Genomic DNA, 25103 nt, shown 5'->3' with positions numbered 1-25103 from the left:
GGCACTAACAAAAAGACAGGAGGCAGAGCTGGAGGTGGCAGAGCTGAAGATGTTGAGATTCTCTTTGGGAGTGACAAGAATGGACAAGATTAGGAATGAACATATCAGAGGGACAGCTCAGGTGGGACGGTTTGGAGACAAAGTCAGAGAGGTGAGATTGAGATGGTTTGGACATTGCAGAGGAGGGACCCAGGGTATATAGGGAGAAGGATGCTGAAGATAGAGCCACCAGGCAGGAGGAGAAGAGGGAGACCAAAGAGGAGGTTCATGGATGTGCTGAGAGAGGACATGCAGGTGGTTGGTGTGACAGAGGAAGATACAGAGGACAGGGTGAGATGGAAACGATTGATCTGCTGTGGCGACCCCTAACGGGAACAGCCGAAAGACAAAGAAGAAGAAAGAAGAAAATGTGAGCAGTTGAATCAGCACCTGGGACAGCGCCTCATCTGACTCCCTCCGCCTTAAAGAAAGAAAAAAAAAATCTCAAATTTTGTTAGGTTTTGTGGACATTGTTAGAGTTTAAATTAGATTTTTAAAGTTTATTTTGTCGCCCCCCACCACCACCACCAGTGCGCACTGTCGCTACGCGCAGAGTGCGTACGTGCGGCGCAGCTTTGGTTTTGCGCTCGAGGTGGAGTTTTGTGCCACATCGCGCCCATTGGGTCCAATTCAACAAGGTTGGAAGAAAGAAAAAAGAAAAATCAACTCAAACTGAAGCCATCGCACGAATTTACACCGACAAGACTTGCGCCTCTGGGAAACATTCAGGTGAACCCGCTCCTTCTGCGCTCCAACAACTTTTCCGACGCTCTCTGCGCAAATCTAGGCAGGATTTCTTTCTTTTCTTTTTTACCAACCCGATCTTTCTCCGCTGAAATCTTGAGAAATGTCTCGTAAGAAGGCTTCCAGAGGCAAAACAGCAGCAGCAGCAGCAGCAGCCAGCCCCGCCGGGAAAGCTGCGCGGAGCAGCGCCGGGATCGCGCAGATGAACGGCGTGGTCCATCCGAGCAGACCGCCCATCAGCAGGAGCAACGAGTTCTACGACATCGCCTTCAAGGTGAGCTGCTGTCACCCAAAATAATAATAAACAAATCTTGTGTGAAAGGATGCAGCTGATCTCCAGCTGGCTGACTGGAGAGAAATTAAACCACTTCGTGTTTATATTTTGTGCAGCCAAACTTCCACTCTCTCATTTTAATGTGTGCGTTCTGCACATATGACAGCAGCTGTGTCAACAGAGGTGCGCGTCTTTCTTCACCCTGTCATTTACTGATGATCTCACTGTGTGTTTGTGGTCTCAGATCTTTTGTCATTCTGTGGCGTTGTAGAGAAAACTACAGCACCCACTAACTGCAAAGCTCTTTGTTCTCCTCAGACACTTCTTTGTAACTCTGGATCTTTTCTGTTCTGCATCTGTTGTGGAACATCAGATAAATAGCTTTATCTTCTTTCCGAGCAAAATAGCTCAAAGTTTAAAGCTGGTTTTTTTTATTAAACTTGGTAGAAATACTGGGTGATAAAGGAAAAATGTGCAATTTTGGTGATGATCCAGTTAATTCTTTCCTTAACATTATACATCAGCTACTATAAAAAAATATAATAAAAAGTGCTGCAAGTCTTTTTGAAAACTGGAGGACATTTGTGTCATAAATGCAGTTTTAATGGGGGTCCAGATAGTGAGATACATTCTAAAACTGCTTCCTGGGGTTAGTTTATATATGTTAAACTGAAGAAAAATTTCAGTATTAAAAAAAATAATATTTTTACATAACCCATTTTATCTTAACCCATTCTAAAAACACTAGTATAGCAAATAAACTTGATTTATTTAGGATTAATTAGTAGGTTTTATGATGAGAATAGTGATATTCATTTCTGTAGAGCTCTGTAGTAATTTTGTATAACATAGCATGCAAGCCTTTAGGTATATTCCTCATGCAAAAGTTTAAATCTTAGCTTTAGTGGTTCTTGAGTTTTAGGACACGGAAGGTGTCAGATGGACAGAAGGACAGCACTTTCTCTTAACAAGCACAACTTACAGTTGTGAATGATCCTGTTTTAGAGATAAAATAAGATGCAAAATGACCAAAAATGAATATTTAGAGGAGAATTTGGGTGCAGTGATGATAAAATTGTGAGATTCGAAGAATGATTTCCTTTGGCATATTTTTTGTCCACCAGGGGTGGTCCATGGCATTGGTAGCATCGGCAGTTGCCAAGGGCACCGATTATCAGGGGTAGTAGTGACATAACTTTTTTTTTTTTGTAGCTTTATAATAGCAGATGTGTAACCATGATGTGTCACAGAAAGTTCCTTTTGATTCAGGCATTGATGATTTTGCCAGAAAGAAGTTAAGGTGGGTTCTGATTTGAAGGGAGACTTATTTAAAAAAAATATTACAAATTCAATAAACAGCACACATGGATTCAACATATTTGTGGTTAATTGAGTTGAGCACCTACCTGTGTAGGTCATCATCAACAACAACAAAATAATTGTGTTTTGGTGGGTTGTGGGGGGGGCAATGTAAAAGCTCGCTAGGGTGCAAGCATTGCCAGGGCCGGTCCCGGTGTCCACACAACCTGTTCTATCCTTTCATTATTGCTTCTTCCTTTCATCTCATCACTCTTTCCTCTAGCAACCCAACAGGCACTAACAATTTCCACGGTCCAGTGCTCAGTGCCTGCAGACCCTCAGCTAACCTGATAACAGCAATCAAATCAAGGATTGAAACCTACTATGTGTGCCTGCTGCATTCTGTATTCTGAATTATTGTTTGTTCATTCGCTGCTTATGTAACTTGTAGCATTGCACGGCAGTAAACCTGAACTGTTCACGAAGAGCAGCCACAGATTCAAATAATTCATAGATCAATTTCAACTCCAGCACTACGGTGTCAGGACAAACTGAGCAGAAGGATTGTAATGTTTTGGTGTAATGAAGACCAGCAGGTAGGTAACAGGTTTTCATTATGTACAACAGGGTCAGTACACCTCATGTATTTTTTAGATGTACAGGAAATAATTATTAGTTTTGTAAAGCAGGGTAAGGTTTTGGGCTACGAGTACATATACAGGACCAATGGTGGGCCCAGCTAACCAAAAAGTTAGCTTCGATAACAGCTAATCAGCTAACTGGAAAGTTATCTTTTATAAAGCTAAACTGATAAACCACCCAAAAATTTATTGGAAACTACAGCTAACTGATAATGTTCACAATTAAGTTTTAACACCATGATCACAAACCCAAACAATAAATCATCACTCTATTTTTGTGCACTGTGACCTGCTAGAAGCTCCTGTTTAACACATATTTTACTCTACAGCAGCAAAAGGAGCCTGACCACCAGGTTGTCACAAAAACAAAAAAAAAAATCATTATTCCTTAACCATATGCAGTAGTTCCGCTGTGAGGCAGAGGTCTTCGAAAATAAAGCAGTTTTGACTTATGGTTTTGATTTATAAAAGAAATTATTCCGTATAGAATAACGACATTAATGACAATTCTGTCATTTGTACAAATTTAAAATATAACACAACTTTTAGTTTTAAATAATGCACTAATTCTGAAGTTTTGTAACAAACACACACAGATGCCAAAGGGATTATGGGTAAAATAGCCTCCGCTAACACTGATTGATTCACTCATTCATTCTATGTAAAAACAAACACGTTAATGTGACGTGTGTGTTGGTTTACATATAAATGTGCTTTTGTAAAATATGCCATTTATTCATATGTAAAAAAAAGCCATTTGTAAAAGCTAAATCTCAAGTTGTGATTAGACAACCATCTGATATAAACTGATAATACTGCCATAAACACTAATTATGCTACGTTTAATCTGTGTGGAATTTAATATACACAACCCGAATTTCAGACATCTTATATATTTTACTCTGGAACAAAGACGACAAACAGTGTTGTAAAGGACAATAAACAGGACATTATAGAGCAAACAGGAAGTGATCACAGCTCACAGTGATTCCAACTGAATTGCTCTCCAACTGACCTGAGCTTCTTCTGGCATTTTTACATAAAACAAAACACAACAACAACATCTATAAACCCAGAGAATATATTCCCGAGAGTTTTAGGCACAATATACAAAGGGTTTAATGCTGTTGTCTGTGTGGAGCCTAATCAGAGCATCTCAAATGCATATCTCCTGTCGTGAACTTTTACAGTACCCATAATGCACTGCGCACACAGCATGTCCACACTAAAACCTTTAAAATTAGTGCAATACTTTAAAACTAAAACATATAGCTGATAATTTCACTTTATAAAACTTCAGAGGTGATGTTAATTTAAATAACTTGTCCAAAATTAGTTAGGTTAAAATTTTAACCATAAGTTAAAAATGTATGCTTCTGGATGACTTGGGTGATAGTCGGCTGGTGAGTAGGGTGTTAAGAGAAATGGTTTTATTGTGTTTGCATTCTGTCACCAGTTCTCTGATTGCAGAAAATAGAGCAGTTTCTCCTGAAACCAGCTCTCCTCTGTTTGTAGAGGATAGAGCTGTATGTCTGCTATAAAACATTTAGGCTCTAAAATCTTTGATATCAGACTTTAAAAGTATTTCTTAATTGTTAAAGCTTTATTCACTAGGCTTATAATAACAGGTTAGTGGTCTAAAAGTTATTGGACCAAAATGTATCCAATAATGGTTTCAAAGTTATCTGAAAAGCTAATTTGATAGTGAAAATGTTTGATAATGCTTTGATAATTAGTGGTTAGCAGATTAGTGGATCTGTGCCCACCACTGTGCAGAACTGGGTTTGATTCCCGGTTACACTCCCCGTTTGTGGCCTTGGACAAAACACTGTCTGCATAGTCTCAGTCCACCCGGCAGTAAATGGATACCGGCCTTGCCTGGGGACAGTAACCTGAGACAAACTGTTGTCCCTTTGAGGGGGATTTGTAAATTCTCATCCACTTCACATGACAGACTGTGAGAATAAGCACCAGCACCAATGGGCTTTACTTACTGCTACTTTGTCCTTATCATACCTTACCATATTTTCTGGAGTTTAAGTCAAGGTTTTTTTTGTTTTTACTAGTTGTAGAGGCTCTGCAAACTATACTCCAGTGTGACATATATTCTAAAAAAAAATAAATAATAAATCATGTATTTGGTCATAATAATAATAATAATAATAATTTTCAAAAGGTGTATGACCACTGGGCTTTTTAAGATTTAAGGCTTTTCTTCGGCACCACTATGCATTTATTCTTTGGCCTTTAAATCAGGGATTCATAATATGACATTGACAATATAATCAAAATTCATGCTGTCTGGAAAAAAATAATAATAATTTCTCCTGAAGGGAAAATTTCAAAACAGACAGCCATGAACATTTTGTAGCGACCCATACAGTCCATGATAGAGACCATAGTTGTGTCATAGATCACATAGGGGCTTCTCCCGACTTGCGTAACGGATGCTGGGAAGCAAGTGGCAACAGCCAATCAGAGTACAGAAAGGCATGGCGACGTTAGCTAGTTCTTTATCTGAACAAAATAGTCCAACATGAAGGAAAATACTCAGAAACAGCTTATTTCTATATAAATCTAATATGTTTCTCATATATTTTGTTAAAGTTAGTGAGAAATAAACACTTCTATATCTAAAAACACTGTTTTTGAAACCAGACAACACCTCGGAAATGAGTTACAAACCCCAAGCAGAAAAAGACCAGCAAGAGAACAAACAAATGACAGAAGCAAAAAAAAAAAAAACAGAGAGAATACCAGACAAAACCCCAGATCCTGACAGAGTGCAGCAGATAATTGAAACAATCCTGCAAATGGTGATACAAGCATCAAATTTGGCACAAATACTCCTTAGACATTACTCTTTTGAAATAACTAATAAGCCACCTGAATTTTCAATGGGCAGCCAGGTAGAGGTCAATTGAAGAATTACACAGGGGTCAAAATTAAAAGATGCTCTCATCATATTGAAAACTATATCACATTATTCGCTTGATCATAATAATTCCAAAAGGTATAGTTTGGACTTTCGGTGACTGAATGTTATGGAGTTATGGGGTAAAAACAGTAAGATTGGCGATAAAGGTCATTTTCAGTTTGTACAGGAGTCAAAAGTTAAAGTTGCCCCAATTTTGGTAAAAAGTGATGCAAATTATTGGCTGAGCTCATAGGATGAATAAATGGAATAGCTTTGACAGTGTTAAATGCTTGGTCTCCAAAGTAAAGGTCAAACAAGCTCAACGTCCATTGGATTCTATGACATATCACATATGTCAACCTGTGACATGATAACTAAGCCTGACACATGGTGCAAACTATTCTTTTTTAAAACTCTGATAACTCAACTAATAATTTACATGCAGCTGCTCGCACTGTGTTCCTGTGTGCACGAACCGTCACAGCGGCATCGTTCAGGCCTGAATGCCGGCTCAATGTTTTTTTGGTTCGCTCATACGAGCTGTTCCGCCTTGAGCTGTAGACACACGTACAGAGCCACACACATAAGGCCACTTAAATAAGGATTACATTGGTCAACACAATTTTTCTTGCATGGAGTTTTTCAACGGATTTTGGGTAATTTTGGGGGCACTAAATCCAAATCCAGTGTTAGTTTTTGCCAATCATCGTATTTTTGAGATATGAAACATATTTCTCGTATCAAGCACTGAAGCAAAAGCTGCAGTCTCACACACCTCTTCAGCAGTGTTGCCACAGTTACTTTGGAAAAGTAATCCACTTACTGATTACTGATTACTCCTTGAAAAAGTAACTTAGTTACTTTACTGATTACTCAATTGTAAAAGTAACTAAGTTAGATTACTAGTTACTTTTTAGTTACTTTCCCCAGCTGCCGACAACAACCCACGTCAACATGACAATGATACCTGTTTTGCCAAAACTCACTTTATAGTCACCCTTTCTTGACTTCAATGAAAATAAATACTTGTTTTATAAAAAGTAAAATAAAGACCTCTTTCTTGACCTCATATTTAACTGTTGACAGCACTGTAACAGTAAAACTTGCAATTTCAAACCTACATTGTTTATAAATGTAACTATTAAATTCTAACATTTTTCTAACATTTAAATTCTCTCTAAACATTTTACTTGTCGAAATTATTATTATTATAAGCAATATTAGTAGTTGTAGTAAAAAAAGGCTTCAAAACTGGACCTTTAATCTCGGGGTGTTGTGGGGGGGCACATCCTTGCCCCACGCCTCCATTCCATCTGGATTCGCCCCTGCTTTGGCGTTTGAGCACAAAGAATGGATAACATTTATTTATGCAGAAAACATGACCAGATTTACAGGTAAGAAAGTTTTATTGCGTTTTCACATCATGTGGTCCTCAGAAAGAGAGTTTAGGTGCATTTGAGTGGAAAATAGTGTTAGTTGTTGACGCGTCGCGGAGGATCAGCTGTTTTTAACGAGACGATACAGAGCGGCTCAGCTCAGAATTCTAAATAAAGGAGAAAAAAAGCATAAAAATGTCTGTAAAGCTCAGTGCAGGTGTGCTGATCACCGTGCTTTAAGAGGTGAGGACGAGTCGAGCAGCTGCAAAAAACCGTGGATGAAAAGCTCACAGCTCGCTTAAAGTGGGCAGTTCAGTCGAACCCCGACCTCCTGCCCACAGACCAAGTTTAATGCTGCTATCGACCCACAATGAAAAATAATAGTAACGCACAGTGACATGGAGAAGTAACTTTAATCTGATTACTGATTTGGAAAGATTAATGCGTTAGATTACTCGTTACTAAAAAAAAGTGGTCAGATTAGAGTAACGCGTTACCGGCATCACTGCTCTTCAGTGCCATAAACTATATTATGCCTCTTGTTCATATTTTGCAAACCTGGTTTAAAAACTACACTGTTGAAGCTGCTTTCGTGCATGATTAGTGGTGTTAAAGCTGTGAGTGAATGAGCAACTTCTGCATAATCCATCAATAGGGAACATGCAGATTGCAAAAAAATGTGATGTGACAGGAAATCTGAGCTCAGATTTGGATTGTGCGCCCCAAAATGACCATAAATCAGCTCTCAAAGTCCATGCAAGAAAAAAAAAATTGACCAGTGTTACAGTAACGATTGGCTGGTATATGGAGCTGAGTTTTCACCTTTTTGGTTTTCTGTGCAGGTGATGCTGGTTGGAGACTCTGGTGTGGGGAAAACCTGCCTCCTGGTCCGATTTAAAGATGGAGCCTTCCTGGCCGGAAGCTTCATCTCCACTGTGGGCATTGACTTTAGGGTGAGTCCAACAACCATCTCCAGTTTACACAAATACAGTGAAAAAATAAGAAAACCCTACAAAATTTAAGATTACTAGAACAAATGATTGAGTGGCTTATGATTACTAAAAGACTAAAATTGAGCCACTTTGTCTTACGGTAATTTGAAATTAGACTTTTTTTTTTTTTTACAGGAATCTTTTGTGTCTTAGAAGTATTGCACATTCAAAACCTGACAAGATCAGATATTTTCTTAAATTAGGTTGACATGCTTTAGTTTTTAAGATTCCCTGGATATCATGACACTCATGTACCACTTAAATGGTCCCACGTGGGCATCAATCAGAAGCATCATTTAGCTCACCATCTAATCAGGTCTGTCTCCCCCATTGATGGGAGTCCTACATGATGGCATTAATCACATAAAATAATTATTTACAGCTGAACAAAGACTGAGAAACCTGTCGCAGGTCAAAAAACAAGAGGCTTAAAAAATAAATAAATCATACTTACAGCCTTTTAGTTTGAAATGCAAACCCAGTTACAAACCTCAGAGTCATAAATTGTGAAGTTAATTTTGAAAGATATATTATGAACGTATCCCAGTAGAATAACTTGACTCACAGCATCCAGTCGTACTCATTTAGCCGTAATGGATACTCAATACAATTTCACTATTCCATCACTACCAACACTCTTATACATGTAAATGCTTCTTACTGCTAAAGCCGCCACTCTAATGTTGCAAATGCTTCTTCAGTTTAGCCTTTTAAATTTTTGGTTGTGCTTTTTTGGGGGGGTGGGGCTGGATTTGTTGAGAGAGATCTCCAAAATCTATGTTTTGAGAGCATGACAGACAGTCTGAGCATCTTAAATTCCCTCCTTTGTTTGGATTTCACAGGTGTTGGTATTTGTTGTGGGTATTATCGCAGCTCTGTGCATCTGCTTGTGCACACTGATTGGGTCATTCCAACTTTAATGTCATCATAAACCATACTAAAGTGTGTGTGTAACACTAGATATTGTATGCCCTGAGGATACACACAGTCTACCACTTTGCATGTGCATGCATGCACACAAACGTGCCTTTCTGTGGGTTGAATGAATCACTTGATATGTTTACTGATGTAATTGCATCTTTTTAATTGTTACACTGCTTTTACCTACCTGTCTATCTGTTAAAACTTTTTAATCACATGATTGCCCAGAGGTTAACGTGCAATTAATTTACAAATTAAGAGCACTTTTTAAAATTTTCAATCCAAGTTTCTTTTTAATATTTGCAGACTACTTATTTTTAAACAAGAAACTTTTTTAATGTTACATCATCAGTAGTGCAGAATTGTAGAAGTAAAACTTGGACTCTATCAGGTTTGATGGGCAGAAACGCCTGGACATTATTCCAGGACTCAACACAGTAGCTCTGGTTAGTAAAAATGTTTACTGAAGGATTCAGTGGGGTCTGGTACACAGCAAGGCAGTTGAAAATGAGCAAACAGATCCAAAACATCATGTGTAAGGCATGGTTGGTACAAACAGACAGGTGGTTGAAACACAAAGTGGCAGCAGGACTTGGAAACATAGGACACAGAGCTTGAAGCAAAGGCACAAGGTACAACAATCTGGCGGGGAACTAGTGCAACCAGTGGACCTTAAATACATCCAGGTGTTGAGCTAAAGATTACAAACAGATGTGTGAAAAGATCCAGAACAGGATGTGGCCCAAACAGAGAGTGACACCCACCACCAAGCACCAAGAGAGATGGACAAGAGAGACAGGGACAGACAAATCCCAAGCAGGAAAAACCCAGCAAGAGAAATCACACATAACAAAACACAGAAACCTAAACTAAAACAAAACAAAACTAGAACCTAAACTAAACATGGCAAAACAGATCATGACAAACACTAAAAGTAATAGTGACTGAATGATGAGGATTTTTGGGTACTGATGGAATGACTTTGTCAAATGCATGGTTTATCTGGTAGAATCAGAAGTGTACCATTTGTGAAGTGAGGAAATGTGATATCATACCCCCTGAAAGAGAATGTTCCATCATGAAGACCTAAAGGCCTGTTTGCCAAGGAGGAAGATCTTATACAAAAAAAAAAAAAAAATTGACATCAAAGACAAAGGCTCTGTCTTTGTCGTGGTGATCAACTAAAACTTTGTCAAGCTTTTAATGTTGATTTGTAGACCAAGCTGTCTTGTTTGTCTGTCAGGGGGATATATATATCATAGTGGTGAAGCCTGAGCTAGCAAGGGATAGAGTAGATTATTTTTTGAAACACAGTTTTGATCTATTAAGATGGTTGGGAAACAGGGCAATTTAATCCTGTTACCACTTCAAAGCACTGAGATGCTCTGATTCTTCTCTTCTTGTTTGTTCTCATCTCATTTTGTATGCAGCATTACAGAGCCACTCTAGTGCTCTGTTCTGTTTGAAATGTAGATCTATGCAAGATGCATTTTTCTGCATAATCCCTAAATAGGTATTAATTCATAGAGACAAAATAAGAAGAAAACAAGACGTCTCTCATAATGCTCTGATTATTTTCCCGTCATACCAGTAATTATGGTTAAAAACTCAAATGAAAGATTGGTTTTATATTTCCGGCAACACACATATGGTATGAAAAATGAACCCATTCCTCTGCATTGCATGAAGCATAATTTCTGTTTGGTTACATCTGTGCCTCTTCCATCAGTGCATTTTGTGTTAACCCTCACTTCCCTTCAGTAATTATAGTTTAATACAGTGCCCTCCAAAAGTATTGAGCCCCTTGGTATTTCACACATTTTAATTTGTTTATACCTTTTCATATACAAAAAATAAATCAGGTTTCTCAATATAAAAATTTCTAAAATTATCTTCTTTAAACTTAAACTCAAAGAAAATCTCTACAGCTTGATAATAAGGCAAAGCCTTGGACTGAACATCGACATAAGTTCATGTAAATATATCATGTCGATTGTATGTGATACACCACAATTCAGAATTGCTTGGATGTATGAAGATCTTGAGATGAAGGTACTTTAAATAGACTGACACTTGTTTGTTAATGATGAACTGATATAGGCTTTAATGTTACATACATGTGGGTTTATTAAAGGTATTCATGAAAATATCAGTGCTAAGTAGAATATCAAGAAGAGAAACTTCTGTATTCTCGAGATTGATAGATTTATTGAATCATCAATGTAATTTACAACAACAGCAAATAATGTGTTTATGTCACCAACATGAAAATTCAGTAAGGTATATCTGATATATTATGAGGTCTGTTAGAAAACTATCCGACCTTTTTATTTTTTTTAAAAACTATATGGATTTGAATCATGTGCACTTGCATCAGCCAAGCTTGAACCTTCGTGCGCATGCATGAGTTTTTTCACGCCTGTCGGTTGCGTCATTCGCCTGTGGGCAGGCTTTGAGTGAGCACTGGTCCAACACCCTCATCGGATTTTCATTGTCAGGGAAATGGCTGAGTGATTGGAGCAGCGCTGAATCAAATTTTTCCAGAAACTGTGAGAGACAGCCAGGTGGAAACCATTCGGAAGATTCAGACAGCTTTCGGTGGCTTTTCAGTCGAGTGAGTATCCGAGAAACTGTGTAACAGCTGGGCATGTCACAACTTGTCCTGTGAGACTTCCAACACGAACGTGCTTTTTGTTGTGCGCCACTGTGGCTCCATCCCGACGCGCGAATTCCTCCACACGTCTTTCATTACAAAATCTCCTGTAACAGTGGAATGTGCCGCAAAAGTGCTGATGTACACCTCTTCTGCAATTTCTCTGGTAGTCAGACGACGTCCCGGATCAACACAACCTTCACTTTGGAAATGATCTGGACGTTTCAGCCTGTCGATGGCCGCTCGGAGCACAGTGCGCCCTCTGCCGCTGTGGGCCATCTTTAATCCAGTTGTCATGCTCCTTAATCTGTGTGACGCCCAGAGTATCCTCACCGAAAGCTGTCTGAATCTTCCAAATGGTTTCCACCTGGCTGTCTCTCACAGTTTCTGGAAAAATTTGATTCAGTACTGCTCCAATCGCTCAGCCATTTTCCTGACAATGAAAATCCGACGAGGGGGTGGACCAGTGCTCACTCAAAGCCTGCCCACAGGCGAATGATGCAACCGACAGGCGTGAAAAAACTCACGCATGCGCACGAAGGTTCAAACTTGGCTGATGCAAGCGCACATGATTCAAATCCATATAGTTTTTTAAAAAAATAAAAAGATCGGGTAGTTTTCTCACAGACCTTGTATATTCCAATTCTAAGGTGGAACTATGCCAGTATACAAAGTTATATCTAAATATCTAAAAAGGAAGAGTAAAATAGGAGAGTAGAAAAGAGCAGAGTAGAGCCACTTAGGTGCCTTGTCTTGAGAACCAGGGATTGAGCGAAGCTCCTCACCATGTCATTTAGGTCTTTCAAACTTTTTTTTTTCAATAAAATGACTCTGGGGAGCATTAGCATGGCTAGAACCTTTCAGCTTCTCGGGAGCGAAGCTCTGGGCCCTCTTGACTAACCCCACACCATTTTAAGCATTTTTCTTTATTTGCCTCTCGCATTCCTGGAAGCTCCTCACCATATCATTTAGGTCCTTCAGACTTTTTTCAGTAAAATGGCTCTGGGGAGCCTTAGCATTAGGGTTGGGTATTGAGAACCTGTTGTTTTCGGGTATCTTTAAGAAATTATTCGATCCACCAACATCAATAGTCTTTTTGCTTAATGATTCCCTTATCGGTCCTTCAGAGCGGCCATTGTTTTGGGGGGTGTTTGTCGGGAAAATGATCATGTCTCTACATCAATTACAGAACCCCTGCAGGGTCTGTAATCAACCATTTCTGCAGCGTGGCTCCTCTTTGAAGGTTGAAGCAATGAAGCATTGATCCAACCCGCTGCTTTGTGGTTCTTTGTTTATTCACTTTATCTTAATTTTTCCCCGCTAAAACTCCAAAAAGTGTATGTCTGTGAGTAATATTTACCTTTTTATGTTAAACCAACCTGTTATGGTCTTCTGAAACAGTTGATAGATGTATTTTATAACTTAAAAACAGGATCGATGCTAACAGGTTAGCATGTCTATGGCATTTTCAATGTTAAAGTTAGCATTAAGGTGTTTGCATTTCAGCACATTTGTGTGCATTTTGTTTTCTGTATAATAATTAATGGCTTAGCATTTGTTGTCGTAAAAGAGTCAAATGTATTACAATTTGTAATATTTTTGTAATTTATTTTTGTTTATATATTATTAATAATAATAATAGCAACAACAACAATAATAGTAATAATAACTAATAATGCTACAATACAATTTTAGAGAAAGAGACAAAAAGAACCTGATTAAAACACAACAGAAAATAAAATCAACTAACAGTGAACATAAATAAATAAATAAATAAATATAGAAATAAATAAGTGTTTCCTGTGAACACCTCATGACTCTTACAGCTCCACTTCATCCCTGTCTTATTTAAGTTTAATAACAGTTTATTTCAGTCAAACCATATTTGTTAATGTGTTAATTTCGTCAGTGATTTCCTCCAGAACTATCTGCCAAGCTAGAAAACTGCTGCATCCTAGTAAGAGCAGAAAATTACTGGAATGAATTTGAATAAGGAAAGTTGGGGTTTTTTTCTCACCAAAATTGATGCTGCTCTCACTGCAGTTTATAGTCTGGAATAGTCCCAGATTGCATTCCAGAGCTTCTAGAATTCAAACATTTTCATGCAGGTGGTGTTGGGGGGTAATTTTGGGTTTCAGCTTTTTTTGTTTTTCACCACTTTCATCCCTGTTAGTCACTTTTGTGGAAGTCACTAACTGGGACTCCTGTCTTGTTGCGAGAAAGAAAAGAGACTCGCCCTCTGTTCTGTTCACACAGCTCCAAACGCTGCGCGGCTCTCTGCCGAGTCAAGTTAGAACAGGGGTGGGCAATCATGTGCCATGAAGGGCCAAGACACTGCAGGTTTTCCTTTCAACCAATCATCTCAGCAGGTGATTTCATTCATGATCAGGTGTTTATGTTCAAGGGAGAAGCTCATCAGCAACCCACCTGCTGAGGTGATTGGTTGCAAGGAAAACCTGCAGTGTCTCAGCCCTCGTTGCCCACAACTGAGTTAGAATGATAGAGTCCAGTCGGAATTAATAAATTCAAAGCAAAATGCCATTTAAATCAATTGACACTACTTTCCAAATGTTGGAATACAAACAAACTGCAATCAATCAAAACTTTTTTTCCTCCCAAAATGAGACGTCCTGCGCTGACGTGCAGCAGTCGGCTGAGCTCAGCTCAGCGGTATGGAGAGACATTCATGCCAAAATGTCTGAAAGGAAATGCTTTTGACAAAAACTACAGATTTTATTTATTTTTATTTATGTTCAGAGATCGAGGATACAGTGACCAATTTCATATTTATTTACTTTAAGACTCAATAAAATGTTGTTGACGTAGAAAACCTGTAAAGCCTACTTTTAGTACACAGAAAATTCACAAGAGGTATCGATAAAGGAATTGATAGATAAAATCTTATCAATACCCATCCCTAATTAGCATGGCTAGAAACTTTCAGCTTCTGAGGGGCTTTGATCTCCAGACCCCCAACCAGGGCCTTATTTTTCTTTATTCACCTCTCACATGCCTAGAAACTCCTCACCGTCTCACCATGTCATTTAGATCCTTTAAACCCCTTTCACACTAGGCCCACTTCAAGTTGCTTCCTATTGCGTCATGACAATGCAGGAATATCTGCGTCAGGTGCGCACAGCAGGGGGGCAGAGAGGAGGTGAGGACGTAGCCTGCAGGTTCTCTGCACGGAGAAATCAAACTGCATAGTTTGGCTGCAGCCAGACTGTGCACTCTGAGCAGGATTTATGTCCTTTTTTGTGCTTTGTTTTTTTTTAACACAGTGATGAGAGAGTTTGAGGGAAGAACAAGGAACTAACTGCCTGCAGCCAGACAGTTTTTTTTTTCTTTCTTTTAATTGTTCACATGTGCATGCATGAACGAATCGTCCGTGAGTGGACTGGAGATGTCCGGACTTTTTACTGGATGTGGATATGTCCTGTCTCTTGACACATCAGCTGTGAGCAGGACTTATGGATTTTATTTAAACACTTTTGTGAGAGAAGAGCGAGGAGCAGCAGCTGCAATCAGCATTTTATTCTGTGCTCTTTTTTTGAGCATGTATTTTACTGCATTGTGTACACGGTATAACACAATCCTGCATGATTTATACTTCGGGAACAATGGAACACAGCAGGAATCATAAATGGCATCGGATAACGCCATCTTGTGAGGGTTGTGGCTTCCAGTCATGCTGAGTACCATCCTGTTGTTCTGACTTGCACTGAAACCATCTTAATTTCTGTGTCGAGACCAGGACGCAAAAAAGTTAAACATGGTTTAATTTTTGGCGTCCGATTTGCTTCGTCCTTTGTGTCCCTCGTTCTGTCATGGTGTCGAGCTGCATCCGTCCTCGGCACTAGGTTGCTTCCACGTGGCGTCGTCATGCCGACACATGACGCAACTGGAAGCAACCCCGGTGTGAAAGGGGCTTTAGTCATTTTTCAGTAAAATGGCTTTGAGGAGCATTAGCATGACTAAAACCCTGAGGTCTGGGGGGCAAAGAGTTTTGGATGATATATTTCCTAATTATTTAAGCATCTTCAGTAATTGGTGGATATGGATGGTGCATCAAACAATACATCATACATAACCAAATTATTAAAGAAATAGAAAAAGATTTGTAAAAAATACTTTCTGATGTGCCAAATGGTGCTATTCTACAGTATTGTATACTGTTTCATGTATTGCATTACAGCGGAACCTAATTATGAAACATCCATGGGACAAATAAGTATCCTTTTTTTTTTTTGAATATCAGGATTGCAAAAATAATGAATAATAAAGAATAAAAAAGCACTTGGATGTAAAAATTATTTTATGAGGAATTTGTTACTGTAATAGATTTCTTTATAACAATTTTCCACGATCATGTGCCATATAATCAATTGTAAAGTATTATCAATTGTGCAATATTATATTTTACTGAGTGACAATGAATATTGTACAGATAGGTACATGTACAGCTAATTGACAGTTGACACTTGTATGGTGAAAACATGAGTTAAGTTAATTAAAAAAATTGATATCAAGCATAGGGGCAGCACAGGTGGCTTAGTGGTAGCACTGTGCCTCACAGCGAGACGGTCATGTGGTCAATTCCCGTGCCTTCTGTGTGGAGTTTGCATGTTCTCCCCCATGTTTGCATGGGTTTCCTCCGGGTGCTCGGTTTCCTCCCACATCCAAAGACATGCGGGTTAGGTGGATTGGAATCTTTAAAATTGTCCGTAGGTGTGTGTGTGGGTGTGTCTGTGTTTGTTTGTCTATTTTGTGGCCCTGCGACAGATGGCGTCCTGTCCTGGGTGTACCTCACCTTGCGCTCTATGACTGCTGGTAGGCTCCAGCACCCAGCGACCCCTTAATTGACTAAACGGTAGAAGAGGTGATTATCAAGCATCTTTTATGTCCATTTTTTTCTCATTGTCCTGGACAATGACCAATAGGATTTAACCCTTGTGACAGAAAAGATTTCCATGTTTAGACCAACATGTTTTGACACTCTAGAAATTTGATGAAGACCATTTTTGTCATATATTTTATATAAATGTATTGGACAAAAAACATATTGTAAATCCACCAAACGCCCATGCCAGTCAGCCAGTTTACTACTATCTCAGCACGATAGTACGGCGAATGTGATGGTCTCCTACATAATTTTGTCTAATAAATGGACTGCATTTACGAGTTCTGTTAGAAAAGTATCGGACCTATTTAGTTTTTGCAAAATACCTGATGGATTTGAATCACGTGTGCGTGCATGAGCCAACCTTGAACCTTCGTGCACATGCAGAACATTTTCATGCCTGTCGATTGTGTCATTTGCTTGTAAGCAGCCTTTGTGTGAGGACGTGTGTAGCGCTCTCGGTGGATTTTCATTGCAAGGAAAATGGCGTAACGACTGGAGCAGCGCTACTGAATCAAATTTTGCCAGAAACTGGGCAACAGCCAGGTGGAAACCATTGGGAAGATTCAGACGGCTTTCGGTGGCTTTTCAGTCGTGTGAATATCTGAGAAATTGTGGAAGAGGTGGGCATCTTTTTTCAGAGTCCAGCATGTCCTGTGAGGCTTCAACACGAAGGCGCTTTTGCTCCGCCGTCAGCTTCGGCACGAATTTCGCAGCCACTCTTTTCATGGCCAATTTTCTGTCACAGTGGCATGTGCCGAAAAGTGCTGATGTCCACCTCTTCCGCAGTTTCTCGGATAGTCACACGACGGTCCCGCATCACCACAGCGTTCACTTTGGAAATGATCTGGTCACTTCAGCATGCTGATGGCCGACTGAAGCGTGGCACGCTCTCCACCTTTGTGCGGCCGTCTTTAAACCGGTTGTACTGCTCCTTAATCTGTGTGATGCCCATAGGTTCGTCACCGAAAGCCATCTGAATCTTCCGAATGGTTTCCACCTGGCTGTCGCCCAGTTTCTTGGCAAAATTTGATGCAGTGCTGCTCCAGTCATTTCGCCATTTTCCTTGCAATGTCCTCACACAAAGGCTGCTTGTCAGCAAATGACACAATCGATAGGCGTGAAAAAGTTCACGCATGTGCACGAAGGTTTAAGGTTGGCTAATGCAAGCACACATGATTCAAATCCATCAGGTTTTTGCAAAAATAAAAAGGTCCGATACTTTTCTAACAGACCTCGTATAGCGCTTTTTCCATCTGCATTCAGATGCTCAAAGTGCTTTACAAATAATGCATCACATTCACCTCAATGTCAGGGTGCTGTCATACTACACACCGGGAGCAACTAGGGGATTAAAGACCTTGCACAAGAGCCCTTGGTGATTTTCCAGTCAGGCTGGGAATTGAACCGAGGAGCTTCTGGTCTCAAGCCCAAGCCTTAACCACTAGACCATCACCTCCCCTAATACGATATCTCTGATTGGTTGGGTGATAGGCTTGGCTGCGGAAGTGAAAATAAATGTTGAATTTATTTGTTTCATCCTTTTGTTAGCAGCTTTTTGATGTGGGATAAACTGAATAACAGTATTATTTTTTTGAATTTCCATTCAAGAATAAAGTTGCTCCCGTGTATCGCACGAAACAGAGCTTTAGAGGGGCATGTATCATGGCCTATTAGTTATATTATTCAGAAGCCTTACTAACTTTTTGCATATGAAATGGCATAAACAAATTAAAATGTATAAAATACCAAAGGGCCCAATACATTTGGAGGGCACTGTATTAGCCTCCTTGTGTTATTGGCTTTTTGTTGTAATAATAGCCTTGGGAAATAGGTACTACATCCCCTGCCATGACAAAAATATAATAAAATTAAATTAAAGTATTCAAAATTTTATAATTGTTCCTCTATTATTTACAAATACAAAAATAAGCAATTCTGAATAACTACTCTATCTAGTAACATAATTTGAATATTTGTTTGTGTTGATAAGGTAGGTGTGTGTGCATATGCTTGATGTGTTGCTCTTTTGGATAGGTTCTTAGCAGGACACTGACTCCACTACGGCACCCCAGTCAAATCCTTCTTGACATGATTGTAATCTGTTGTCATGGTTTCCTCATTGCTCCTTTGAGCATCTTTTTAAAGGCACCTCTGGCCTGGTGTTCTCTGCCAGATAATAATGGTTTCATCCCACACTCTCTTTGTGTTTAGTCTTCCAGAGGGAGTACTCCCAGTGATTTCTAGTGGGGTTAATTCTCAACGTGTTTCTAGTTATCATTCATGGTGTTGTCCAGTGTGAGTGTTTCATAGTAAAATGGAATTCTCTGTGTTTTTCTAAGTGAGTTTTACTCCAGAGTTCTATATGCTTTCCTAATATGTTCCTATGTGAACTTCATCATAGTGCAGCAGATAAGCATAAGAATCATTCAGTTGATGATATGGGGGGTGTTAGTGCAGGGGTAATCGTTCAGTTGATGATGCAACCAGCTAATTTGATATAAATGTTTCTTTTTCTTCTTAAAAAAGCCATTAACCACATGAAATTTAAATTTTTTGCGGGGTGGTGGGGGTGTATTAGTGCAACAGATAAGTGGAAGAATTGTTCAGTTGATAATGCAGCCACCAGATTTAATATAAATGTTTCTAAAAAGTCCTTTTCTTCAGTCAAACACAGGCAGACAGGTAAAAAAAAAAAAAAAAAAAAAAACAGTAAGTAAGCTCTATTAGAAACAAAATGCTCAGAAGAAATGTGGCTCAAGGTTCAACAATCTCACAACCAGGCAGAATGAAAGGTGTGGACTTAACTGGAGAGAGTGATTATAACAAAATGCAAGACAGGTGTGTGTTAGGATCTGGAAAGGGGCGAGGCAGCAGGAGGACAGGGATGGGATGCCAAGCAGGAGACAGCAGACAAGAAAAGTTCCTCCACCCAAACCCCAAACAAACATGACAGTGACAGAAATCCAGCAGGTGACAAAATAAAGTAAAAACACAAACATACTCCCCACAAACCCCAATCATGACACGGGGTATTAGTACAACAGTTAAAAATCCTTCAGTTGATGATGCAACCATCTAATTTGGTTTAAATACTTCTGAAAAGTCTGTTTCTTAAAAAAAGAATCCATTAACCACATGAAATTAATTTTTTGGGGGGAGGGTGAGGGGGGTGCATTAGGTGCAGCAGATAAATGTAAGAATCATTCAGTTGATGATACGGGGGGGGGGGGGGGGTATTAGTGCAGCGGTAATAATCGTTCAGTTGATGATGCAACCAACAAATTTGGTATAAAAACTTCTGATAAGTCCTTTTCTTCAAAAAAGTCATTAGCCACATAAAATTTTATTAATTTTTTTATTTTTATGGGAATAATGTTGAAGTCATTGTTTTATCTATTTAATAGTCATTCTGGAAGTTTCCAGTCTTCATGCATTGATATGGGAGCAAAGCAAACTCCATCACAGATAATCTCTCTGTATGCTACCCTTACGTACTTTAGCCCGCAAGCCAATGCAGTTTACTGGGGTGTGTCCATTGCCGTGCACAATCAAGTTGGACCCATAGATAAGAGGTCCCTAAGCAATGAACACTAGTGTTCATCCAAAGGACATGACTGACTTTAAAAGCAAAAATACTCCCTCTAATACTGAACCCTGAAACCCTAAACACTATTGCCGTCTCTAGCCGCATGTAGACCTATTAAAAACATATACAATCCATCTAAAAACCATGAAAATATTACATGAAATTAAATTTTAATGAAAGATTCTGACATATGCATTTGTAGTGGTTTTAATCTGATTTGTGCTACTTTTTGACTTTTCCGGACCATCAAACAGACGTTTACTCCTTTCAGGCTTTATTCCTGTATACAGCAGTGAAAAATCCAGAATCCATAAAAAGTTTAATAAATCCTACAAAGGTCCAGCAAATTTGAAGAAATGTCAGTCTGTGTACGATCATCTGACAAAGTTTCAGTTATCTTGGTCTCTTTGCATAAAAGTCATGTTCTTTCCAAAATATGCTCCAAATGGTATGATTTGTTGGTGAAATAGGCCTCCAGGCAAAATGTCTTTTCCTTGGTTGACCAAGACATGCTGGAGAAGACAATCGGAACAATAGGCCAGAGCAGGTCAAAGAGACATATATAACAATAACATATGACAGAACAATAAAATAAATGTGCATACCTGGTAACAATATAATATATATATATATATATATATAATATATATATATATATATATATATATATATATATATATATATATATATATATATATAAACCCCACTCCCTCCTTCTCCAGTGTCCTTTTGGCACATGGCTAAAAGAAAACAAAATATCACATTTGACCATAAACAATACAATACATTAACATAAAACAAAGAAATTCTAACAAATAATGATTTAAATAAAATAAAACGACAACCAGCAACTCACTGCATGAAGCCAGAACAGGTCGCTGTCTAAGTAGCAGGGATCCAGGTCGGACACGCCTACACTCCTGTCTCCTGTCCTTCCAACACCCCCCCCCCCCCCCCCCCCCCGCCACGTGGCGACATACCTGTAATACAGGTGAGAAAATCAACTCAAAGGGATATGACACAAATGTCAGTGAGGATCATAAGATATATTACCCCCCACATCTTTATCTTCTGCAGGAATCAGTGCTCCAGTTATTTCCATGTTGGCTGTGGCTGTGTGTAGTTTGATGTCTGAGTTTGTCTGACAGACTTGTGTGCTGTCATGCTGATGTTCCCTGTGCTACCTATTTTCTCAACATGCCTCCCAGTGGTTATTAGTTTTCCGAGGCTCCTGCATTATCTTTGCAGTATATTGATTTCTGTGTTTTTGTGAATGTGACAGGACACAGCAGCTTAGTTCTCCGCCTGTCAGCGATTATATTAGCGTTTAGCAATTCCTATGTTATCATTGTAAAATATCTTCATTCCTGAATTGTGATAACATCTCAAGGATGCTGGATTTATTTATTTATTGTGGACTGCCTTGTTTTTTTGTTGTTGTTGTTGTTTGTTTGTTTTTTACCTTTTGCCCTGATCTTATTCACTTGTGACTGAAAGACTCCTGACAGTTGTTGATACCCGTGTGTTTTGAGGCATGTTGGTTAGCCTGCTTCCAGTGTTCCTTGTCTTTGCCCTATTATACACTTTGAAAAGGGGTCCCGCCCTGATCCTTGATGTTAGGACACACACACACACAACACACACACACCACAAAATAATGAAAGTGAGGGTTCATTCCAGTTTTGTTTATATTTTGGCAAAAAACCTATCATTTTACCACACATGTACTTTTAATTATTCAACCCAAAAACACACACATCCAAAGGAAAACAATTATTATTTTGACTGTGCAGCAAGTGAGTTTATATGTTTATGTAATTAGTTCAGTGCCCATAGGAGTATGTATTTGTTGGAATGTGGGAGCTTTGTTAATGATCTTTGCTAAAGCTGGCACCGTGAGCTGTTCTCCTGCCTTGTGATAATAAACAAGAAGCGTCTTTGTGTGTCTGTGTTCTGTGGCTCGCAGTGTTTGTATATTATTTACTTCTTTAATTTATTTCTTCTGTCTCTCCCCTGTCAGCGCGTTAGAGATAGGCATCTGTTTAAGGCAGAGAGTGATTCATCTTTGTCGATGATCTTTGTAGCCCTTGTGTAAAGCTGGGTACCGCAGTCTCGTTTGAGGAGTGGACGCTAAAGGGGTAAAATACACCCTGCTCAGAGTGCCACTGTCATTGGACCCACATCTCTGCTATTTTGGAATTGTGGGACAGCTCGCACCCACAGATTGAACTCGCCGGACTACTTTTGCCACAGTCTGACTTTAACACAAAGTTAACACCCAAATCTTTCATTGCAAACTTTAAATGGTAATCAAACCATTCCAATCGTTGAGTTCTGAACTTTTCCGCATCAAGCTCCATCATGTCAATGTTTACAATGTGCTTGAGCGATAGCAGGTGAAGTTGCTCATAAATTTTTAGTTTCTTAAATATTTCGTACGGCCACTCTTAAAACTTCAGTTATCTTTATAATTTTATTACTGGTAAATTTTAGAATTGATTTAGATGAGATACGAGGGCTGTCAATAAAGTATAGGTCCTTTTTATTTTTTTCAAAAACTATATGGATTTCATTCATATGTTTTTACGTCAGACATGCTTGAACCCTCGTGCGCATGCGTGAGTTTTTCCACGCCTGTCGGTGACGTCATTCGCCTGTGAGCACTCGTGGGAGGAGTCGTCCAGCCCCTCGTCGGAATTCCTTTGTCTGAGAAGTTGCTGAGAGATTGGCGCTTTGTTTGATCAAAATTTTTTCTAAACCTGTGAGACACATTTAAGTGGACACGGTTCGAAAAATTAAGCTGGTTTTCGATGAAAATTTTAACGGCTGATGAGAGATTTTGAGGTGACACTGTCGCTTTAAGGACTTCCCACGGTGCGAGACGTCGCACAGCGCTCTCAGGCGCCGTCGTCAGCCTGTTTCAAGCTGAAAACCTCCACATTTCAGGCTCTATTGATCCAGGACGTCGTGAGAGAACAGAGAAGTTTCAGAAGAAGTCGGTTTCAGCATTTTATCCGGATATTCCACTGTTAAAGGAGATTTTTTTAATGAAAGACGTTTGGGCGGATTGCAGCATCGGCTCGCAGCCGCTGCGATGCTCCGCCACAGGAAAAACACCTCTGTTGGAAGCCTTAAGGACAAGTTGGAACATGTCCAGCTGTTAAACAATTTCTCATATACTCACTCCACTGAAAACCATCAAAAGCCGCCTGGATTTTACAAATGGTTATCAACACGGAGGTGTTTTTCCTGTGCCCACCGCACCGCGCCGGCTGCGTCCCGTCTTTCATTAAAAAAATCTCCTTTAACAGTGGAATATCCGGATAAAATGCTGAATATATCACAATTATCTGGGAACTACTTTTTGCGCAGGAATTCATCAAGCATGTCGGCCGCGGAGGCGTACTAACACAGAATCTCCAGAAACTGGACAGTTGTTCAGCCATAACAAGAGCGTCCACGTTTAGCTTGCCATAAGCTAAGCTAGTGGCGCTCGTGTGAGTGTGGGTAAAACATGATGCATATGATGTAATTTTTCTACTTCCTGAGGAAAAACATGGCATTTTCTCTGAGTTTTTGGGCAAATTACATGCAAACAAAGTGGAAATGCAAAGAAAAAGTGACGATGCGGTGGGAAAGTGGACATGCGTTGCGGTTTGTATATGGCCCAGAGTTCAAACATGTCGAGGCGGTTTTGCAGGTGAGACAACACAGGTACTCTGGTTAGCTGTGTAGGCTAACACTTACCGACACGTCTTCCCTTCTCTCCTGGGAACTGGAAAAAAAAAACCCACTTTTCGCAACTGCTACAGTGATTGCAGCCGGAAACAAAACAGTACACCATTTGTCCGTGTGAAGTTATGCTGTGTATATTGCACAATGGGAGCGGAGGTTCCTGTACGTGGTCAAATCCTGTGATATCACGCAGAGTTCAAACGAGACTGCGGTGCCCTATAATAATGATGATGACTTCAAAATAAAGGCATGATGATGACTTCAAAGTAAAGGTTTTGAAAATGAATCCCAAAAATTATCATCTTGCCATGTGCAAGCCATATCCGAAAGCTACAGCCAATCGGACAGTCAGAGATATGCGAGCCACATACCCACAGACCCATCCTGCTTTATAGATAGATGTGCACTTCTAAATCTGACAACCTCCGAGCATACAGTATTGTTGTGTGCTCTATGTGCTTTGGTATCCCCTGGGGGGGGCTAGGACCCCAGATTGGGAACCAGGGTACTCCATCATACACACAGCTTTCTGTATGAGTCATTTTTTATGATGAATAGTTTTATGTTCTCATAGAAACTGTGCTGCCCGTATGAGTGATGACTCTAACCTGCAGCTAAAATCAGAAGCATTATGCATGAGGTTAATTCAAAATCAATGACTTCTTTTCTTGTTCTGATTACATGCTGTCTGATAAAAAATAAAGCCTTGATTTGTTTATATGGTTTGTTCGAATGAAGTTAATGAAGCTTTGAAGTCTTCAGGTTTTTGCAAAAATCGAATCCGACTCCCAAAATGCTAAAATCCTAAAATACAAAGCTGCACCTTCAGTTCATCAGGTTCAGACTGGCTGGTGACTGTGATTTCACAAAAAAAAAAAAAGCCAACGGACTTCTATACTCTGCTTGATTGTGTGACCTATAATTTTTCCCTTCAGTCAGAAGGTCATCTGAAGTGAAAGGCAGGAGGAAGGTGTAAATTATTTCTGCCACTGTCCTTGCTGACGGTGATAATTTAGTCTTTTT

At 39.4% G+C, this 25103-nt stretch overlaps 1 protein-coding gene across 1 annotated transcript in view; it reads left to right on the top strand.

Moving 5' to 3' along the window:
• Window positions 1-521: 521 nt before the first annotated feature.
• Window positions 522-25103, top strand: part of LOC117527468 (ras-related protein Rab-26-like) — a 187820-nt gene continuing 163238 nt past the window's right edge. Inside the window, exons 1-2 of the mRNA XM_034189825.1 lie at window positions 522-1057; window positions 8133-8243. Of these exons, the coding sequence (XP_034045716.1) occupies window positions 887-1057; window positions 8133-8243 (282 nt within the window). The 5' untranslated portion in view covers window positions 522-886. The remainder of the gene's footprint in view (window positions 1058-8132; window positions 8244-25103) is intronic.

This window comes from Thalassophryne amazonica, chromosome 16 (genome assembly GCF_902500255.1).
Source record: "Thalassophryne amazonica chromosome 16, fThaAma1.1, whole genome shotgun sequence".
NCBI lineage: Eukaryota > Metazoa > Chordata > Actinopteri > Batrachoidiformes > Batrachoididae > Thalassophryne > Thalassophryne amazonica.
The sequence above is the reverse complement of the archived record's forward strand: the minus strand, read 5'-3'. Positions and strand labels throughout refer to the sequence as shown.